The sequence below is a fragment of the Ipomoea triloba genome, chromosome 14 (assembly GCF_003576645.1).
Source record: "Ipomoea triloba cultivar NCNSP0323 chromosome 14, ASM357664v1".
Taxonomy (NCBI): Eukaryota; Viridiplantae; Streptophyta; class Magnoliopsida; order Solanales; family Convolvulaceae; genus Ipomoea; species Ipomoea triloba.
In genome coordinates, this window is record NC_044929.1 from 7789815 (window position 1) to 7812092 (window position 22278).

General features: G+C 32.7%; 1 protein-coding gene across 1 annotated transcript; it reads left to right on the forward strand.

Moving 5' to 3' along the window:
• The first annotated feature begins 16071 nt into the window (after window positions 1–16071).
• On the forward strand, window positions 16072–22012 carry LOC116003578 (methyl-CpG-binding domain-containing protein 5-like). Its single transcript, XM_031243475.1, has 3 exons — window positions 16072–16470; window positions 21175–21258; window positions 21403–22012. Exons 1-3 carry the CDS (start codon window positions 16123–16125, stop codon window positions 21670–21672), a joined length of 702 nt encoding a protein of 233 aa, XP_031099335.1. The 5' UTR covers window positions 16072–16122; the 3' UTR covers window positions 21673–22012.
• Window positions 22013–22278: the final 266 nt, after the last annotated feature.

Genomic DNA, 22278 nt, shown 5'->3' on the forward strand with positions numbered 1-22278 from the left:
CAGATCTAGATCATCCGGTATGTCGGGAACATCCAGTACCGGGTCCTGCAACCTCACTCATCCTATTCTTCCGCTGTTGCTCAGGTTTAGCTATAACGTCATGCCTATCCCAATATGCCTCCCAAATGCGCCATGTATCTTCATGTATACAAGCTGGCTTCCTAGTTGAAGTTCGGTTTGACTTAAATTTTGAGACCATATCTGTATACCGTATGCCTGCTTGTGCTAAAAAAGCTTTACGAACATGTCGGTCAATAGACGCATCCCACTTGTAAAATTTTTGTAACATTACAAATTCATTAAATATAAGATTACAGCATAAGAAGTGATCTAATGACTACATGTCATATTATATTAAAGCATAACCAGTCATATTTAACAAATAAGAACCCACAAGTAAGAATTCACATGGGAAAGATTTACAAACTAAAACAAAAAATTAGTGAGGCCAACTAGAGTAAGATAAGAAATATAAACAGCAAAAAGAACCACAACAGAAATTTTCCCTTAACTCCATTGACTACTAAATTTATCCTCAATTCCTCTTTCAAGTGTAACTCTTTCTTCCAAAATTTGGTCTATAAACTAACAAAAAGATCACAATTTACATATATATATACACATTTGATAACACATGCAAGCACTGAAAGAAATGCAAAGGCCAAACAAAGATTCACCTCAAACAAAGAAATGCAAAGGCAAAGTTATTGACAGAAATTTAATAACAGTCTAACTTCAAGAATTAACCACAATTTTCAAAATCATATCATGAATTTACCTTAAATTCCTCAAAGTATGATTCCTTGTACTCATTAGGTATATTCTTCCAAGTATACCCTTCAGGATAGATCCTTTGCATGAATATTTTTTTCATTGTAGTTGAACATTTATGAGAAGGTAGCAACCTGTACATATATAAGAAATGAATAAAGATAAAATAATATACACATAAATGTAAACATAATAAAACATTTCTACATTTTTACCTCCCATCCTCTACATCAACAATAGGCAAATCAGGACCAATAGATGATCCTTCAACTGATGAGGATGTGGGTGGAACAGTAGAGTCTGATGGTGATGAAATCGGTAAGTCAGATGGTGAACCAGTAGAAACAGGTACTACAGTAGGTGGAGACACCACAGTAGGAGGAGGTGCCACAGGAGAAGGTAGTGCAGACGAGGATGGGCTAGAACTCGAAGGTGTAACCGATATACCTTGCCCACGTCCTCTTATGCGTCCGGTACTACTACCATCTTGTGCCATCTGAAATAAAATATAATAAAGTTAAATAACATATAAATATAACATACCATTTAGTATTTAAGCTTTGCACTAACTATCAGTACCATTATCACTATCTCCTATTACTGAACCTCTACTTGAGTCATCTGTTTCTTCCTCTAACTCAAGTTCATCTTCATTGTCACCATGTTCGCCATCAAGTTCTATCACCCCACCATTTGGGTCATTTAAATGTGATGGGTCTTCATCTATTTGCATGAGATCTTGATTCTCGGTAATTTCCTCTTGAAATGGTGTAGGTACTAGTGATTCTTCAGACGATATAGATGATTCAGGAACTTCTACTTCAGATCTCGCTTTAATTTTGCACACAGCCCACCAGTCAAGCTTGTCGCGACGCAAACTTGGGTATGTACAATAATAAACCTGGCATGCTTGCACTGCTAGAACGAATGGTTCATAGCGATTGAATCTACGCTTATGATTAACTTCAACAAGTTTATACTGGGAATGAACCTTCATGCCTACATTTGTCGGGTCAAACCACTCACACTTGAATAATATTGTCCTCTTGACTGGTAAGCCAGGATACTCAATTTGTACAACTTCTACCAATCGGCCATAGTAATCACTTTCATCTATACTATAGTTTATACCTTTTATGCAAACTCCACTATTCATTGTTTCTTTAGTTCCACCATAACCAATGGTGTGAAATTTAAAGCCATTCACATAATACCCTGAATAGGTATTAACACATCTTAGTGGCCCTTTCGCAAGATCCTTTATAAATTTATTTGAAATACTGTTTGAAGGATCATGTGCCTGTATAATATTAACATAATCTAAGTGTTAAAGTTTATTAAACAAATTGAAGCTCAATATACATAATATACAATTCTTACATAGTCATTGAACCAATTTGCAAATTCATTTTCCAATTTACCATCGATGGTAGTACTGGAAATGTTTGGTTGACTCCTCTTTAACTCCTCAGTATAAACCCTTTAAAAAAATTAATGGGTTAACATTTATAACACATTACATAAGAAAAATTGAACAGAAGTGAATTCTTACTCAATAAATGGCTCCACTTCTGAACAATTTAGCAACACATAGGTTTGAGCAGCTTTAAACTCTTCATCTGTCATATATCTCGCTTTTGATTTTCCAAATGCTCGACCCAGATACTTAAATATAGAAAGAGTTTCTTCATGTTCATCAACTACATATTCATTACTATCCGTATTTCGAGGCACATTTCTGTGTTTCGTGCTAACATGGTCCTCAAAATAGTATACATTTCTGTGTTTCGTGCTAACATGGTCCTCAAAATAGTATGAACAGAACGATGATGCTTCTTCCACCAAATATGCATTAGATATAGAGCCCTCGACTGCTTCTTCCACCAAATATGCATTAGATATAGAGCCCTCGACCTTCGCTTTATTTTTGACATTATTTTTCAATTTTCGAAGGTATCTAAACAAAATTGACATATATAAGTAACAATTTTATTATATGTTCGGAAACATATAAAATAAAAATCATACTTCTCAAATGGATACATCCACCTATATTGAACTGGACCAGCAATCCTTGCTTCGTAAGCTAAGTGGATTGGTAGATGTTCCATGGAGTCGAAGAAACTAGGAGGAAATATACGTTCAAGTTTACAAAGAATGAGAGGTATATCATTCTCGAGTTTCGCCATTTCCTCAACTCTAATTGTAGTGGAAGTAAGGTTCTTAAAGAATAAACTCAACTCTGTAAGAACTTTCCAAACATTTAGCGGTAGCAACTCACGAAATGCAATCGGTATTAACCTCTGCATAAACACATGACAGTCGTGACTTTTCATACCAAATAACTTCAACTTCTTCATATCTACACATCGACTCATATTAGATGCATAGCCATCAGGAAATTTGAGATTCTTAACCCATTCACACAATGCTTCCCTTGCCGGTTTGTCAAGTGTGTAACAAGCTTTTGGAAACTTCCCGGTTACAAGGTTTCGCTTCAGCTCAGGCCGCCGACAATAATCATTCAACTCTTCTCTAGATTTATATGTGTCCTTTGTTTTTCCAGTAACATCCATAACTGTGTTGAACACATTATCAAACACATTTTTTTCTATATGCATGACATCCAAATTATGTCGTACCAAGTGTGAACTCCAATACGGCAAATCCCAAAAGATACTTCGTTTCTTCCAACCGCAAGTTTTGGAAATTAATCCATTAACTTCAGCAGCATCCAATTCAGTGACCTTTTTCAGGCCTAAAGTCTCAATCTCTGCAAGGATATCATACCCTGACCGAACAAGCGATGCCTCAGTTGTAACCGCTTTGTTCTTGAAAAACGCTGTCTTATTCTTGCGAAATGGATGATTTGCTGGCAAAAACTTTCGATGATTGTCAAACCACGATTGCTTACCACTATGTTTTAGGGTGAAGGCATCTGATTTGTCCATGCAATACGGACAAGCTAACCTCCCAGCAGTGCTCCACCCGGATAGCTTCGAATATGCAGGAAAATCACTAACTGTCCACATAAGGGCAGCTCGCATCTGAAAATTCTGCTTCTTAGAAATATCATATGTTTAAACACCTACTTCCCATAAATGGTTTAACTCTGCAATAAGCGGTTGGAGAAAAACATCTATCTTCTCTTTTGGATTTTTTGGACCTGGAACCAATACGGTCAAGAACATATACTCTTCCTTCATACACATCCAAGGAGGCAAGTTGTATGTTGTCAATATCACAGGCCATGAGGAGTATTGCTGCCCTGTCCAAATGGTTGAAAACCATCCGTGCACAGACCTAACCTGACATTTCGAATTTCAGATGCAAAGTCAGGATAAATACGGTTAAAATGCTTCCAAGCGAGCGAGTCTGAAGGATGACGCATGATTCCATCTTCAACTGAATTTGCATGCCACTTCATATCATTTGCTGTAGCATTAGATGCATACAACCTCCAATCGAGGAACTAGAGGAAAGTAATACATTTTTTTGTATGCTACATTAGTTTTTTGTCGTTTTGTAGCACCACGAGAAGTTTGTTTAAATCGAGGATGGGCACAAAACTTACACGTTGTCATATCAATATCTGACTCCCAATATATCATGCAGTTGTTCTTGCAACAATCAATCTTCTGAACCGGCAACCCCATGCCCCGTAATAGCTTTTTGGTTTCGTAGAAGTTTTCAGGGACTAGATTACCTTCTGGAATAACTTCTTTCATAAGTTCAGTGAATTGATTGAAACATTTTTCTAATATGTGATTTTCTGATTTCAAGCTCATAAGTCGAGCTACAAGAGACAACTGCGAGTGGTTTTTACTCCTAGGCCACAACTCTTGATCTGCAGCTTTCAACATGTCATAAAATTTCTGGGCCTCAGGATTTGGCGATTCTTCTATTTCATCCACATTAAATTCAGGACCAGCAGCATCCATAACCATTGTATGGTAAGCATTAGATGCTTCTTCACTAGCCATTTGAGATGGGGCACCAACATCTTGTTCGACATCTACCCTCAAATTGCACTCGCCATGGAAGCGCCAAACATAGTAGTCCGACACAAATCCATATTTTGCTAAGTGGAATTTCACGGTAGGCACATCTAAAAATTTGGTGTTTTGACACTTGCGCTGATTACATGGACACTTAATTCTTTCCCCATCCATCCAACTATGTTGACTAGTAGCAAATTGGATGAAAGTTTCAAGACCAGCCAAAAACTCCTCAGTGAGAAGACCATTTCTAATTCGTGTATACATCCAATGACGATTTGAACTCATTGTATTTATCACCTATTGTAAAATATTTTTCAATTATATTTCTTCTTTGAATATAATTGTTCAATATATACCTTACTATCAAACGTAGTTTCCACAAATCATGCCAAATTGAAATGAATCAAATGTATAACAATTCTACCTTATTTGGGAATTACTAACTAAAATTAAATGTATTGACAAGTGTATTAGACATCTTTATAATACTTCTGCTACCTCTCTATAATTTTCTTTCTTAAAGAATGGACAAGTGTAATTGCATAATCAGTTTTGTATAATCACATAATCATATTACAAGGAATCCTAACATTTGCTACATAAGGAACCCCTCTAACAAAATCCATTTATCCTAAACAAACCAATAAATACTTTCAAACATTCCTAAAAATTCCTAAAAATTCTTATTACCAAATAACAAAGAGTGTAATGAGAACCAACAATATATGTATGATAACATTCTTTTCAACATTGTGTGAGGAATACATATGGTTTCTTCGGTCTGTGTTTAAGTGAATGGCATGACATAATCCTTCGGTCTGTGTTTAAGTGACAAGACAACCCTACACTGGAAGCATTACAATTCAACGTTATGTGAGGAATACATATGGTTTCCAGCTCGTTGAAGGCTGGAACCCGACACAGAAGGCTGACTGTTTGTTCATGGGGCTTTGGCAAAGCTTGGTTGCTTATGGTGTAGCTACTTAGTTACAGAAGTCCCAAAGTGCCTATATTTTTATGGATCTAACAATCTGCCAAGATTTCCAAACCCATTCTTTACCATATTTTAGATGTACTGTGTTCATTAGCCATATGAAACAAATATTTCAATATAACACAAATTTATGCAGAAATTAGACATTTAGATACACAAATTCTGCCAACCCAATTCAGACAAAGCAGGGCAATGGGAACGGCCAGTGAAAGAATGAAGCCACAGTGAAGCAATGACATCCAAATTCAATACACATTTTTGTATTTAATTTTAATAAAAAAAAATCATTGGCACAAATATTGCAGTGAAAGAATGAAGCCAGTAAATCATACCAGGCCGGCGTCAGTCTACGGCGGAGCGACGGCAATGGGAACGGCCGAACAGTGGAGCCGAACAACAGAGCACGGCGGAGCACGGCTAGGTGTTTGCGGCGGAGCACGGCTACGTTCGACGGTGGGAGCACGGCAGAGCGGTGAGCGATGGAGGGCGACGCGAGCAGAGGAGGGTGACGCGAGGCGAGCAGCGGCGGTGGGAGAGGTGAGCAGCGACGGTGGGAGATCCGGCGATTAGAACATTGCGCAGCGGTGGCGGCGTATATTTTCCCTTAGGGCTGCTGATGAGAAGGCGTATATTTTCCCTTAGGGTTGGACTACAGAACATAGCGGGGAAACATTTTAATTGACATTAGCGACGGAATTTGTATCCGCCGCTAAATCTAGCGATGGATTTAAATTCCGTCGCTAGAGTCCATGAAAACAAAATATATTCCGTGTTTTTTAGCGACGGGAATTAAAATCCATCGCTAGACTTAGCGACGGATACAAGTTCCGTCGCTAGGCCTAGCGACGGATATATATTCTGTCGCTAAAGTCATGAAACAAATTCGTGAGGTTCACATTCTAGCGACGGAAAAAGGGTTCATCGCTATATATAGCGACGGATCCAATTTTCCGTCGCTACGAAAACCCCGCCCTTTTTATTTAGAACAAATAAACGCATCAAATTTAGCTCTAGCGACGGATATCACTTTCCGTCGCTATATTATAAAAAAATAAATATATTATTGTTAGCAACGGATAGTTATCCGTCGCTAACTACAAAACTAACGACGGAGGATTTATTCCGTCGCTAATCCGTCGCTATTGTGTAAAAAATAAATTATCTTTGGACAAATTAGCGACAGATTAAAATTTCCGTCACTAATCCGTCGTTATTCTAATTAATTAAAAAACTGCGAAATTCCCGTCGCTAATCCGTCGCTAAAATGTCTTAATTTTTTGCACGCCGGATTCCCGCTAATTTTAGCTACAGATTTAATGACAAAATTATTCCGTCGCAGATCCGTCGCTAATTGCCAATTTTTTTTTAAAAACATAACTCCGTCGCTAATCCGTCGCTAATCCGTCGTTAATTTAGCATCGGAAGCAATCTGTCGGTATTTCTGCGTTTCTAGTAGTGTTTTAGGGCATCTAAATGGTTCTCTCCTTTGTGGAGTAGTGGGTGGGGACAGTCTGCGCTTCATTTGTGACGTGTGTCATGCCAATTTAATTTTTCTCTATACTATAATCTCATTTCTCCTCCATTTATTTTCTTCTCATTTCTCCCCTCTCTTTCTCCTTAGAGATGCCCTTATTATATATTTTTATATTATTTTGGGAAAATGATCAAATAGGCTCTTGAGCTTTAGTTGAAAAGTCAATTAGCCCCTTAAAATTTTTAAAGGTGCAATTACACGCATAAACAATTTATTTTGAGGCAATGAAGCTCAAAAACCTTTTAATGACTTGTTATCACATGTCATTAGGGTTTGGACGAAATTTCAAGCAACAAAGGTCGACGGTCACCTTCTCCGTAGAGAAGGTGACCATCTAAGTTACCTTCTGCTGGTCTCCTTCTCAAGCAGAGAAGGCGACCATCTAAGTTGCTTTATAGCCGGAGAAAGCGACCACTGCGGTACCACAGTAGTCGCCTTCTACTAGAGAAGGCGACCTTGGTCTTGTTCTCGTTGACTGGCGACCATTCGTCGTTCGCCGGTCGCTAGTAACTTTGTTGCCTGAAAGTTCAATGGAATCTTACCGGCGGGTTGTCGGAACTCTAACGATCTGTGATAGCAGGTCATTAACCGATTTTTTAGCTTCATTGCATCAAAATAAATTGTTTATGGGTGTAATTGCACTTTTAAAAAGTTTAGGTAGCTAATTGACTTTTCAGCTAAAGTTTAAGGGCCTATTTGATCATTTTCTCTATTATTTTCAATGTTTATTTATTATTTGTATTGAGAAAATTTAAGTAAATTAAACAATATAACCTAAAATATAATTTCACAATCTCATCTAATCATACAAAGTAATCTTACATTATATCTCCATAAATAATCTTATATTTTATGAACTTACGCCTTTAAGGGTGTGTTTGGAAAGCAGGAAAATGACTTCTGCAAAATATTTTCTGGAAAATGAGTCATTTTCCGGAAAATGAATTCTTTTCCAGTGTTTGGATGTATTATGGAAAACTATCTTTGTGTGTTTGGTTCATTTTTTGGAAAATAGGTAGGAAAATTGGTAGAATTATATAATTAAACATTTTAATTATTTTATTTAAATATAAAAATTATAATAATATTAAAATAATATTATTTATTTAAAATAACATTTAAATAAAATTTAAAAAAAAACTAAATCTACAGATTTCCGGCGGAAACTAGAGCAGTTGCTCTGGTTCCGCCATAGACCAGACCAGTACACATGTACTGGTCTATGGCGGAAACCAGAGCAACTGCTATGGTTTCCGGCGGAAACCAGATATTCCCCAACTTCCTGGTCCATTTTCGCAGCTACGCCATGGTTCCGGAAAATGACTTCCGGAAAAAAATTCCGGAAGTTGTTTTCCGGAAATTTGGCTTGATTTTCCTTGGTCAACGGAAATTGTTTTCCGTTGACCGTATTTTCCATGCGTTCCCAAACAAAGGAAACCCGGAAAATGATTTTCGGAAATCATTTTTCGGGTTTCCAAACACACCCTAAGTGTATCTGTGCTAAAAGTTAAGTGAGTATGTATATATAATTGATGGGACCAGAGGACCTATTTTATTGAGCTAAGCAAGACTTTCAACATAACAATATAAGTTCTTAACCATCAAGCCACTCAAGATCTTGTGTATTAAAAGGCAAGAAGCCCAAACTTGCAGTTACCTATAATTGGAAAAGAAGGAACAAAAATATGTTTTTTTTTTCCAAGCGTTAGAGTAAGAATAGTGATAGAATATAACTATCTCATTTAGCAAAATGTGATCACGTCACTATAAAATACGAGAATGACCATTTTTACTATTTATGCCAAGGTGAAGATCGGTTACATGGACGAGGGGTTCCTCTTAGTACTCACACAAATGATTTCAAACAACAAGAAAAGTATTACTCCATATTATATTGATTAGTATTTTGTATACGAGATACGCAAAAAAAAAATGTCCAATATTAATACTCAATGTTAAAATATTTTTTAAATAATAATATATAATTTTTCTTTAAATTCATAGTTGTAGAATTAATATTATATTAAAAGTATAGTTGATAATTTGAGTAATAATTATGATATGATTAATATTATTATGGGGCGTTTGGTTAGAGGGAATGAATTAGGTGGGAAAATAATTGCAGTTCCATGAGAAATGAATAATGTAGGAATAAAGTGGGAGTTTAAATTCCAATGTTTGGTTTGCATGAATAAAATTACTGGAAATTTCAATTCAAATGTTTGGTATACATGGGAATTGAGAGGCAATAAGTAGTATAAAGTCCAAAATGCCCATTGTTGTTGTTGTTGTTATTATTATTATTATTATTGACAAATTAATTCACAAATTGTTAGAGTTGTTGCATATAAATAATGCGAATTTTGAAAAGTTCTGCATATAAAGAATTCAAAGAAACATACATGAAAGTTGTTGTATATAAATAACGCATATAAAGAATGCAAATTTTGAATAGTTATTGCATATAAAGATTTAAATTAAATGAACATACACAAAAAGAAGTTAAAGAATAATATACGCTATAATTTAGAATGGAAAGTCATGTATCAATTTTAGGTTAAAAAATGGAGGGTAATTTTGTCTCAGGCCTATCTTTTGTTCTTCATAACATCCATGGAATTAAAATCCCATATGAATTAAAATCCCAAGAGGGCCATGGAATTTTAATTCAATGAAAAGGAGGGAAGAGTGCAATTCACTCCAACCAAACGAATGAATTTTGTTGCATTCTGAATTAGGTGGGAATGAAATTGTAATTCCCTTCAACCAAATGTTAAAGTAAGATTTTTAGATATGATAAATTACTAAATACTATATTTTTTTGAGTACTATTAACTCTATTATTAGAATTCAAACCTTAGGCCGCTCGACCACAATGCATTTGGCTACTAAATACTATATAATTATGATAATATTTAATTAAAACTTAAATAAAATCAAACTTTTATATATATATATATATATATATATATATATATATATATATATATATAATGTTTACATATCTATACTATATATAAAAGTATTATCCTCCTCCAGAATTTTCCCGCCCAAACGTAAGGGTATTTTAGTAATATGTAATTATTATAATAATATTAATATTAACAATATTAAATATTATTATTATAGAATAATATTAATTATAATTGGTTATAATAGGTTATTAGTAATTATGGTAATTATTTAGATACAAAAATTATGAATGTCAATTATATTATATTATATATGTATCTATACTATATATAAAAGCAATATCCTCCTCCAAAATTTTCCAGCCCAATTATAGGGGCATTTTAGTAATTATATATATTAATCCTAAATCCTATCTTGATAACTACGTACATATGATGTACGATATATATATATATATATATATATATATATATATATATATATATATATATATATATATATATANATATATATATATATATATATATATATATATATATATATATATATATATATATATATATATATATATATATATATATATATATGTATACATATAAATATAGTATTATCCTATTATACTTATATGTAATTATGAAATTAGCAGTTACATACGTTCATATGGAAATAGTTATTATATAAATAAATATATATCTTACAATACTACACATTTCTTTCCCTAATTTCATCCTAATCTCATTATATCCTCTTCATTAGTAATCATTATGCACTCCTTTCCATAACAAAATCTTAATCCGAGTATATATTCTCCCATCTTCTTCCATTGTTGCAAAAAAATCTTCATCTTCGAGTATATGTTCTCCCATCTTCTTCCATTGTTGCAAAAAAATTCTTCATCCTTCCCCATAATTTCTTCTCTTTTCTCGCCAAAAGGAAGAAAAGAACTAGCAAACAAGGATTATCAACTATAAGTATTTCGAGTGTGCGCAGTGAATTTTGATTTCTAGGGTAAGTATTCATGTTCACCAAAATACTTTTTCCCAAAAGTAATCATTTTCGTAAGTGTTTAGTATTCATGTTTACCAAAATACTTTTTCGCCAAAAGTAATCATTTTCGTAAGTGTTTATATGCACAATCTTTCTACTTTTTCTAATATCTAAAAGTAATCATTTTCGTAAGTGTTTAGTATTCATGTTTACCAAAAGTAATCATTTTCGTAAGTGTTTAGTATTCATGTTTACCAAAATAAATCATTTTCGTAAGTGTTTAGTATTCATGTTTACCAAAATACTTTTTCGCCAAAAGTAATCATTTTCGTAAGTGTTTATATGCACAATCTTTCTACGGATGCTCCTATAATTCGGGAAAACAAATGACAACTATATTGACATTTTTTTTTGAGTTCTTTTGCTACTTTCTCAACCTACTTAATAATTCGGGAAAACAAATGACGCTACTTTCTCAACCTACTTAATGAAGCACAAAGAGTTAACAGATGCTTCCACTGAGACTTGAACCCACTCCCTTCCACATGGGAGTGTACACCGAGTGCCGCTTGACCACAAGGTCTTTGGCGCCTGCACACCTATATTAAATTACTTTTTAGTTAATGAATATAAGCAAATCTTTCAAAATATCAATATTTGCAATAATTAAAATATTTTAATTATTATACTAATTAATGAATTAAATAATTAATTATAATTAAGCTAATAATGAAATTAAGGAATTATTAATTAAGTAATATAAGGAAATAATTCTAATTAAGTTAATAATCGAAAATAAGAATAAGGAAATAATTCTAATTAAGTTAATAATCGAAAATAAGAAATTAAGTAAAATTCTAATTAAGTTAATAATCGAAAATAAGAAATTAAGTAATTGAAAGTAATTATAGAGTATTTAAATGGTAATAACATTATCTTTATAATTAAAATAAATATTTTTTAGTTAATGAATATAATCAAAATTTTCAAAATATTAATATTTGCACTAAATAAAATATTTTCAATTTTCAAAATATTAATATTTGCACTAAATAAAATATTTTCAATTTTCAAAATATTAATATTTGCACTAAATAAAATATTTTCAAATTTCAAAATATTAATATTTGCACTAAATAAAATATTTTCAAAATAATCATTATAAATATTTGCACTAAATAAAATATTTTCAAAATAATCATTATAATGATTTGCACTAAATAAAATATTTTCAAAATAATCATTATAATGATAATTAATACTATATAAAATATTTAATAAAGAGTATTTAAATTGTAATAAAAGTGCAATATAATAAAAAAAATCATATACAATGAAACGTAACTATTTTTAGAATCTTTATTCCTTATTCCTGATTTACTTTCTGATGATTAACTTTTAGAACAATTTTCATCTTCTCCATCTACGGATGCTCCTGTAATTCAGGAAAACAAATGAAGACTATTGCAGGAAGGATCTCTCCTTGGTATGCAGATTGTAGTGTTGCAAACGTATATTAAATCATTTTTTTAGTTAATGAATATAAGCAAATGTTTCAAAATATCAATATTTGTAATAATTAAAATATTTTAATTATTATACTAATTAAGGAATTAATTATAATTAAACTACTAATGAAATTAAAGAATTAAGTAATATAAGGAAATAATTCTAATTAAGGTTATAATGGAAAATAAGAAATTAAGTAATTGAAAGTAATTATAGAGTATTTAAATGGTAATAAAATTATATTTATAATTTAAAAAATTATTATTTTTAGTTAATGAATATAAGCAAATTTTTAAAAATATTAATATTTGCAATAAATAAAATATTTTCAAAATAATCATTATAATAATAATTAATACTTTGTAAAATATTTAATAAAGAGTATTTAAATGGTAATTAAAGTGCCTTATAATAAAAAATAAAGCATTTTTTTTCTTAATGAATATACTAAAAAGGTAAAAATCATTGGAAAAAATATTAAATACATTTTAAAATTTAGTGTACTATAATATTATTATTAGATAGTCGTTTCTTTCCTTAATTTTATTATTATACTAATTAAAGAATTAATTAAAATTAAGCTAATAATAGAATTAATGAATTAATTAAAATAAGAAAATAATTGTAATGAAATTAATAATCCAGAATAAGAAATTAAGGAATTGAAAGTAAATACAAAGTATTTAAATGGTAATAAAATTATCTTTATAATGAGAAATTCATTTTTTTTAGGTAATGAATATACGCAAATCTTTCATAATATTAATATTTATAATAAATAAAATATTTTCAAATTATCATTATAAAGATAATTAATAATTAATAATATAAAAATATTTAATATAGAGAATTTAAATGGTAATAATATTATCTTTACAATCAAAAAATTATTATTTTTAGTTAATGAATATACAGAAAAGCTAAAACTCATTGTAAAGGAAAATTATTAAATAGATTTTAAAACATAGTGTACTATAATATTATTATTAGGTAGTCATTTCCTCCCTTTTATTATTATTATTATACTAATTAAGGAATTAGGGAATTAATTATAATTAAGCTAATAATGGAATTAAGTAAGACATAGTATAATTATCTTTGTAATAAAAAAAACACAGAGTACTTAAATGGTAATAAAATTATATTTATAATAAAAAATCATATAAATGCTTTTAAAATTATTTTCCCTTTTCCCATATTTATTTTAAATAATAATATAATTTCATAAATCATATTACAAAATAAATGCAATAAAATGAGTCATATATTATTGATACCTTTGCATTGATCTTATAATTAAATAAATGTACACTTTCAAATATTATAATTATTTATAATTTACCTTTAATTTTATTATTTAAATATAAAATAAAAAATTAATCCGTGCATTGCACGGGTAATTTACTAGTATTATTAATATGGAAGAATATAAGAAAATACATTGTGTATGCATGTGCATAGTAATAATAAGAGTTAATTCCAGCAATGGTACTCCGACTATGTTGATTTTCTAAAATTAGTCCCTAGCTTTTAATTTGGACAATTTAAGTCCCCTGACTTTTAGATTCTTTCCAAAATGTTGGTCCTTTCGTCAAATTTTGGTTAAGTTGAGGTCAAATGAATGGGTAAAATTGTCTGTTAACTTATATACTCGTATTTCTCCTGTCTTATACGCTATATATATGAATATAATATCAGTCGAAGAGACATCGACTGAGATTATATGGCTTCGATTGAGACTTCGACTGAGATTATATTCATATATACAACGTATATGACATGAGAAATACGAGTAATTATACACTAAACAGGTGAACGGACAATTTTACCCCTTCGTTTGACCTCAACTTAACCAAAATTTGACGAAAGGACCAACATTGGAAAGAATTTGAAAGTCAAGGGATCTAAATTGTCCAAATTAAAAGTCGAGGACTAATTTTGAAAAATCAACATAGTCGGAGGGCCATTGCTGGAATTAACTCTAATAATAATAACAAAAGATAACATAGATTATAACGATGGAGTTACTTTTGTCTAAGAAATTGGAATACAACTCTTATAACATAATGTATAAAAATTTAATATAAAAAATAGAGATAAATCAGATATATAATCTGAATTGAAACTTATTATGTTTTTTAATTTAAATTTAAATTTAAAATTTAAAATTGAAGAAAAATATGCTTATTCTCGATGTGAGACCATGAATAAAAGTAAATACCTTACAATTTCAAAATACATTTTAATTTTGGGAAAATGGCATCTTTAGTCCCTAAGTTATAGGGGTAGTGTAGACTCGGTCCCTAAGTTATGGTTGTATGCGAGTTTAGTCCCTAAGTTATTCACAAAGTGGCGAGTTTAGTCCCTTAACATTAAATTTGACGAAAAAATTTAAAAATATTCAAAATTTGAGGGGTAAAATAGGAAATTCACATATTATTATTATTCTTATATCAAAACCACTTTTACAACATTATTTTTTCACTTCTTAGCCTAATTATTTTCAATATTTTTCATTTTTAAAAGCATTTTAATAACTTTCAAATGACTTGTTAGGAACGTGACTCTCGTATAACACATTTAAAACTTAGCACAAATAAAGAAATGCATGATCATTGTATTTAGGTGTATGAAACACACTGTCCTAACAAGTTTTTATTTTTTTACTAAGTAACAAATGTAATAAAATTAAACTTTTGAGATACGATAGTGTGTAAAAAAATCTCAAAAGTTTTAATTGTATTACATTTGTTGCTTAGTAAAAAAATAAAAACTTGTTAGGATAGTGTGTTTCATACACCTAAATACAATGATCATGCATTTCTTTATTTGTGCTAGGTTTTAAGTGTGTTATACGAGAGTCAGGTTACTAATAAGTCATTTGAAAGTTATTAAAATGCTTTTAAAAATGAAAAATCTTGAAAATAATTAGGCTAAGAAGTGAAAAATAATGTTGTAAAAGTGGTTTTGATATAAAAATAATAATAAAATGTGAATTTCCTATTTTACCCCTCAAATTTTGAATATTTTTTAATTTTTTCGTCAAATTCAATGTCCAGGGACTAAACTCGCCACTTTGTGAATAACTGAGGGACTAAACTCGCATACAACCATAACTTAGGGACTGAGTCTACACTACCCCTATAACTCAGGGACTAAAGATGCCATTTTCCCTTTAATTTTTTAATAATTGACGATGATAATGATAGAATGTTCAAGTCTTGTACTTAATATACTTTTTAAATATATCAAAAATGATTTTTAAAAATAATATTAGATAAATATAATTAAGTAGGAGTAACTCTTTGGGATGTAGGATACGTTTCCGTAACTCCAAAAAAAATACGTAGTCGTCGTTCAAATGTACGCATGGACTATTACTACTCACTTCTCCCTCGCTTCTCTGGGCGTTGATGGACCCAAACCTGGACACCCAAGAGCCTCAGCCGCAGCCGTATCCGACCCGACCGCAAAACGGCCAACACGCCGACGATCTTATGCCACCGGACCCGCTGCTACGATCAGACGCCTACATCGAAGTAGACATGGAGGCCACGCCGCTCCGGTCCCGCGTTGTCGTTGACCCACCGGAGATGTCGGCGGACACTGTGACAGATCAGGCGGCCGACTCGTCGCAGCGGCGAGCCAGGAGGAAGATGCTCCCGGAGGACGCGGCCGAGCGTCCGGCCTGGTTGCCGGAGAACTGGAAGATGGAATTGAGAGTTCGGAACTCTGGAGCCACTGCAGGATCGATTGATAGGGTAATTTCCGTCCGCTATCTCTCATCACATGCACAATTATACTGAAGCACTGAAGCAGATAATGCATTCATGAGCACTGTATGCATAGTTAAATTTGTTCCTTTGGTCATTTTATTTATGTATTTGTGATAGCGGACTCTTTCGTTGACTTAGGCGATTCATTCACCTCTTCCTGCCTTTCATTGTTTGAAACTCAATTCGACCTGCATAACATGCAAATTTGGCAGCATTTCTGTAAAATGGAAGAGCTTCTACAACTACTAAAGATGAACTCATTATCTGGAAAAGTTATGATATTAGTATTGCTTAATACCTTGAGGCTATAAGGCATCACATTAATTTTTTACATTTGCCTGGCTTATTGGATAGAAATTGTCTATTAATGACTTAACTTTAGTGTTGTTCAGCCTTTTTACTCCTAGTAGGATGCCAGCATTTCTGCAGAATCTTTAATGTTATTAAACATGTAACATAAGGTTATGACAGAATGCCAATTGACAACTGATTAAGTTCATTTAGATGGAATCCAAGTCATAAAGGAAAGGAAATTTATCAGCTATGGCTTTTTAAAGCACATCTGTGAACTATTGGGTATCTAAAACACAGTGTTGGACAATGTGGCATACATTTTGTTGCTGGAGATAAGATGGCAGTTGAAGTGTAGCCTTATTAATCTGTCTTGAAAACAGCCTATTTCAATTTTAATTTTGTTCTTTTAGTTGTGATTCTTGCTGTTGTCCACCATTGGAGTAGTGTTGATCTTACATGTTGGGAAAACTTCTAATATTTGAATTTTCTGTAGTGCTTCCAACTTCCAAGAACTAGTTTTAGGAAGTCTGCTGGCTTATGCCAATAGAATCAGCAACTTCGAGATAACTTGTTAATTGAGTAATTACTTTAACCATAATGCATTATCCAAGTATTTCATAATCCCCTTCAGTGAGCATTGGGAAGCCACCATATATATAATCTTAAAAGAAGGAAATTGTGCCATGTATTACATGTTGGGGAAATAAGGTTGATAATGTGAAAATAAAGGAATGTTATGCCGTGGAATAAACTGAATGAAGTCCTCCGTTTCTTTCGGAGGTGCTGACCCGCAGCGAGGCAGAGATCACTGCCATAGAAGTGGATTATCCGCCACCAATGCATGTTCACAACAACAGTGTCGCCCCCCAAGGTTAACACAATAATCCTCGTCTCCGTTCATCCAAAGTAGGGACTAGAACTCACATGACATTCTTTGAGTGAAGAGGGGACAAGAAAGAGATCAAACAATTTGTTGTCTGTCTATCTGAACTCAAGAACAATCTTGTTTAAATAGCAGAGGCCAAACAATTATGGCCAGATACTATCTAAAAGGTCTTGGCCACTCATCATCTTGTGGTGAAGATTAAACCAAGACTAAATAATCAGGATTTGAGAACCATAAAAACCCCATTGACTTTGCATTTTTCCAACAATCCCCCACAAATGCAAAGGCGACTAGAGGATACGGGATACCATGTGTCACTACGTTCTAGTTCAAGATTTGTTCACTTGCACTTAAGTGTCAAACCTTTATTGTTTCTTAGAGTCTTTATTGTCTTGCCTTTGCATTTGTGGGGGATTGTTGGAGAAATGCAAAGTCAATGGGGGGTTTTTGTGGCAACTATCTTGATTATTTAAATCTTGGTTTAATCTTCACCACAAGATGATGAGTGACCAAGACCTTTTAGATAGTATGTCACCTTAATTGTTTGACCTCTACTATTTAAAAGGGTTGCTCTTGAGTTTAAACTCGGAGAATGTCGTGTAAGTTCCAATCCTTGCTTCGGGTGCATGGAGGCAGGGATTGTTGTGTTAACCTTGGGGGGTGACTCCGTTGTTGCGAACTTGCACCGGCAGTGGCGAATTCACTCCTATGGCAATGGTTATTCCACGGTACAACATTCCTTTATTTTCACATTATCAACCTTATTTTCCCAACATTACATTCCATTTTTAATAAGCTTTCTATTGGGTTGCATTTAGTGGCTATGAAAAGCTCAGTTACCTTTTGGATACTTAGGTCTTGGTCTAATGGCACAAATCAAAACGCTTTCTTAAGCGAGCACAATATGGAAAATAATTTTCTTTGTATTACTGATAGTGTGTTACTTTCATTGCATGCTGTAATAAAACCTCTTGGAGCTGAAAGTCAGCAGTCTACATATAAGTTGAAGATAATCTAGCTCCAATACACCAGTGATATGGTTTCACTCCTCTCTGTTTAATTTTGGAATGAAAAAAATATGCAATGGTTCTAAGGACATCAATTTTCTTTGAGACAATTCAAAGATCTATTTGTTCTTCCACTCTTATTTTGGACTCAGTGGTAGACTCTTTTAGTGCTCTTTCTTTGGTAGATTTTTTGGCATTGGGTTGTACAGTGCTTTATATTGCTGCTACCATCTGATGCCTCTAAGCGAAATTCTGACTCACCAAACACACACACACACACACACACACATATCAGTTATGTAGTGTTTAGTTAAACATTTCCATTTAGAATATAAGCCTAGAATAATAGCGATCTCTCGGCCATTTTTTGAAGGATCTTGAGACAAGTTATTCTTGAATAGAAAACTGTATCCATTTAGGACATGTTCATGGACACTTCAGCAAATTATTCCTTGCCTCTTGGAAAATTTGCCAAAAACATTTAAAGTTGAAGTACAAGGACTTGAATGGCAGATTTCCAAAGTTTTAAGAGCTTCTTTTCTAGGAGTTCTGATAAATTTTAATGGTAGTTTGATTGGCTGAGTCCTTTGTATGGCAAGATTTGTTGACATCCCCCCACCCACCTAGGATTCAGTGATATCCCCTGTGCTTAATTATCTTTATACTAGAGTATTCCTACTAAATTTAGAGTATGTTGAAATGTATTATTGGCGAAACTTTTTGTTGAACTTTATGGTAGGGGAGATTAAAGACTTCACAGTAATAATGCCATCTCACTTATCTGTGACTTTAAATCTAAATCAGGTAAAGGGTTCCAATACAAGTCCTTGCTAGTAGCAGAACAAGGAAAAACTGTACAAAAAGAAATATTTGACCAATTTATGAATTCGATTTGTAACTAGATTGTTTTGAAAAACTGCTAACTGGAAATTTTCTTTGTTAAAAAAGTTAAAGCTAATTATTTGTCCCCTTACTGTGATATTTAATATAATTACAATTCAACCTCTCCCAATTATCAATTATCTTTGTCTATATATTTGTATGTAATGAACCATGCTAGTTAGTACAGAAAGTAGCACTTGGTTGAAGCTGGTTGTAAGATTCACAATCACATAATGGTCATGTGAGGCATAGTGTGTTCTTGAACATGCAGGAAGTTATTGAATGTGGAATTTAATGTGATAACAAGTGCATTGAATGTAAGAGCATGAGAAGTTGAATTGAATATGGCAATATGCACTGAAGTTCTGAAAATGGGGTAGCAAGAAATTACTGTATATTTTTGTTAGTCTAGATGATATAGGATCTAAGGTTGGATAAAGAAACTACCTATTCTTAGCTTCATTTGACAATTTGAACATGTTGCAGCTGCTTAGCCTTAAATTACACCAAAAAAATCTGTAAACCATCTAAACCCTATCTTTATTTTATTAATATTGGTTCAAAAAATTTGTGAACACTCCTTAAGCCACTATTTGAACTTATGGAAACTTTTTTGCTTGAGAAAGTTAAAGGTTTCTGATCAGTGAATGCAGGATGCAAATTAGGGAAGTGACTAGTGAATGATGTTAGGTTGTGGATATATAAGTAGGTTGGTCATTCGTGTCAGGCTATTATGGTACTAGTTTAAGGAACAAATTAAATTAGTGCACAAGTTGAAAAGATAAATAGATAAGGTTAAATTGAAATGTCCATATGGGAGTTCTGGTCCGATTTTCAACCAGACATTTCCTAACCTTGATATTCTGTAAAACCTTGGAACTCCGGAAGTAAATAAATGAAGTGAATACTGTAGAACACTTATATCATTATAAAGTATTATTCTAGCTCTTCCGTAGTTATTATCTGTTTCTTTCTTTCTATTGTATTCCTCTTCAGGGGTTGCACAGAGCTTATTGGCTCTTGCAGGCACATCTTTTCATGTTACCCTTTTTTTCCCAAAAACTTTGCTTGAATCAGTTTTTATTTATGTACCTTCTTTTTTGTATTTGTTTTTGTTTTTGTTTTTGTTTTGTTTTTTGTTTTTTGTTTTTTGTAGGAAACTTTTGTAAAGAAATTTTGGATTTGAAATTTCCATGTTTTCACAAACATTCGAACTTGAACAATGTTAGAGTCCTTCAAACTTGAAATAGATTTATCAGATGCTGCTTTTTATGGTTTAGCTAATGATTTGCCATCACTGTATCTCAATTGTGCATCTCTAATGGGTGAAATAGCTGAATGTCTTTATAGTGCAATAGACAACCTCAATTATGAGTGGCAGGTAAAAGTATTTCCAGACTTCCATTCTCTAAAAGCATTTATAGGTACTTAGGTAGCAGCTTCCCTTGGGACAGTAACATTTTCTCTCTAAAGTAATTGTGCATATTTTAAAGATTAATGGCTGACTTCAAATTTGTTTAATAGGAAAAAGGAATGCATTTATACCTTGATGTTTGAAGAAGACTGAATTACTTGCATTTTAACTCTTAATCCCAATTACGATTGTTTTTGTTTCTGCAGTATTATATTGACCCAGTTTCAGGCAAGAAGTTCCGGTCAAGCAAAGAAGTGCTTCACTATTTAGAAACAGGAACCAAACGAAAGGTAAGAAGTTGAACTCCGATGCTGATGTTACATAAAGAATTCTTTCCATAGTTGTTCTCCTGAACTTTTTTTTTTCTATATCCTTTCCTCTAAGTTGGCTTCTATTCTGATTCCATTTTATGGTTTTTGTCATTCCTTTCCCAGCCATCCGACAGCCCTGGGGGGAGCCAGAAACAAAAGAAGAGCAGTCCAATGCCTAAGAAGGCCCCTCCTTTCTATTTTGATTTTGAGAACCCACCGCAGAGCGTAAGCTGGGTTCAGACAAATGCTCCAGGAGACGCTTGGACACCGTATAGTTGTCATGGCATGGTTCCAGAATGCATTCGGAATGAATGGAGTACAGTATTCTCTAGCGTCACGCAAGTGGTGGGGCAGAAGAATGCACCTTTGAAGGACAAGAAGTCGTCATCCTAGCAACAGAACTCACGATGAACCGTGAACTTAACTTTTAAGGCTTCAATCTTCTCTTTAAAGATGATCAAAATGCTTGGACTACGGTGAAGTACTTTTTGTAACCTAATCTTGTAACTAAATGATGCACAGCTACGATATGACCTGCGTGTCGTAAAATACCTGTACCACTAGTTACTCTATTCAGTGTCCTTTCACAGTAGTGTCTTAGCATGTTATGGCTTTGTTGTTTGCGTAGGACGAGTCTGAATGCACATGTTATAACAATAGGACATTGATTGCTATTTTTCTGTAACTTTTAATGATATTTAGCACTTTGTTATGGTCTAAGTTTTGTTGCTAATTTGAGCGTGATGAGTTTGAAGTGAATGTTGAATGCCGATATTTGTCGGTCCAAAAACCGTATTACCGCCGCGGGCATGTTTTGTAAGTAAATGTCTCAGTGAGAAAATGCTTCTATATGGCCTAATGGTAGTTGCCGATCTAAAATGATTAACGGCTTGAAAGCAGAAAGCTTTTTTATTTTATTTTATTTTATTTTATTTATTTATTTTTTGTGACAGCTTGAAAGCAGAAAGTTATGTTGATAATTTTGTAAATATTACAATA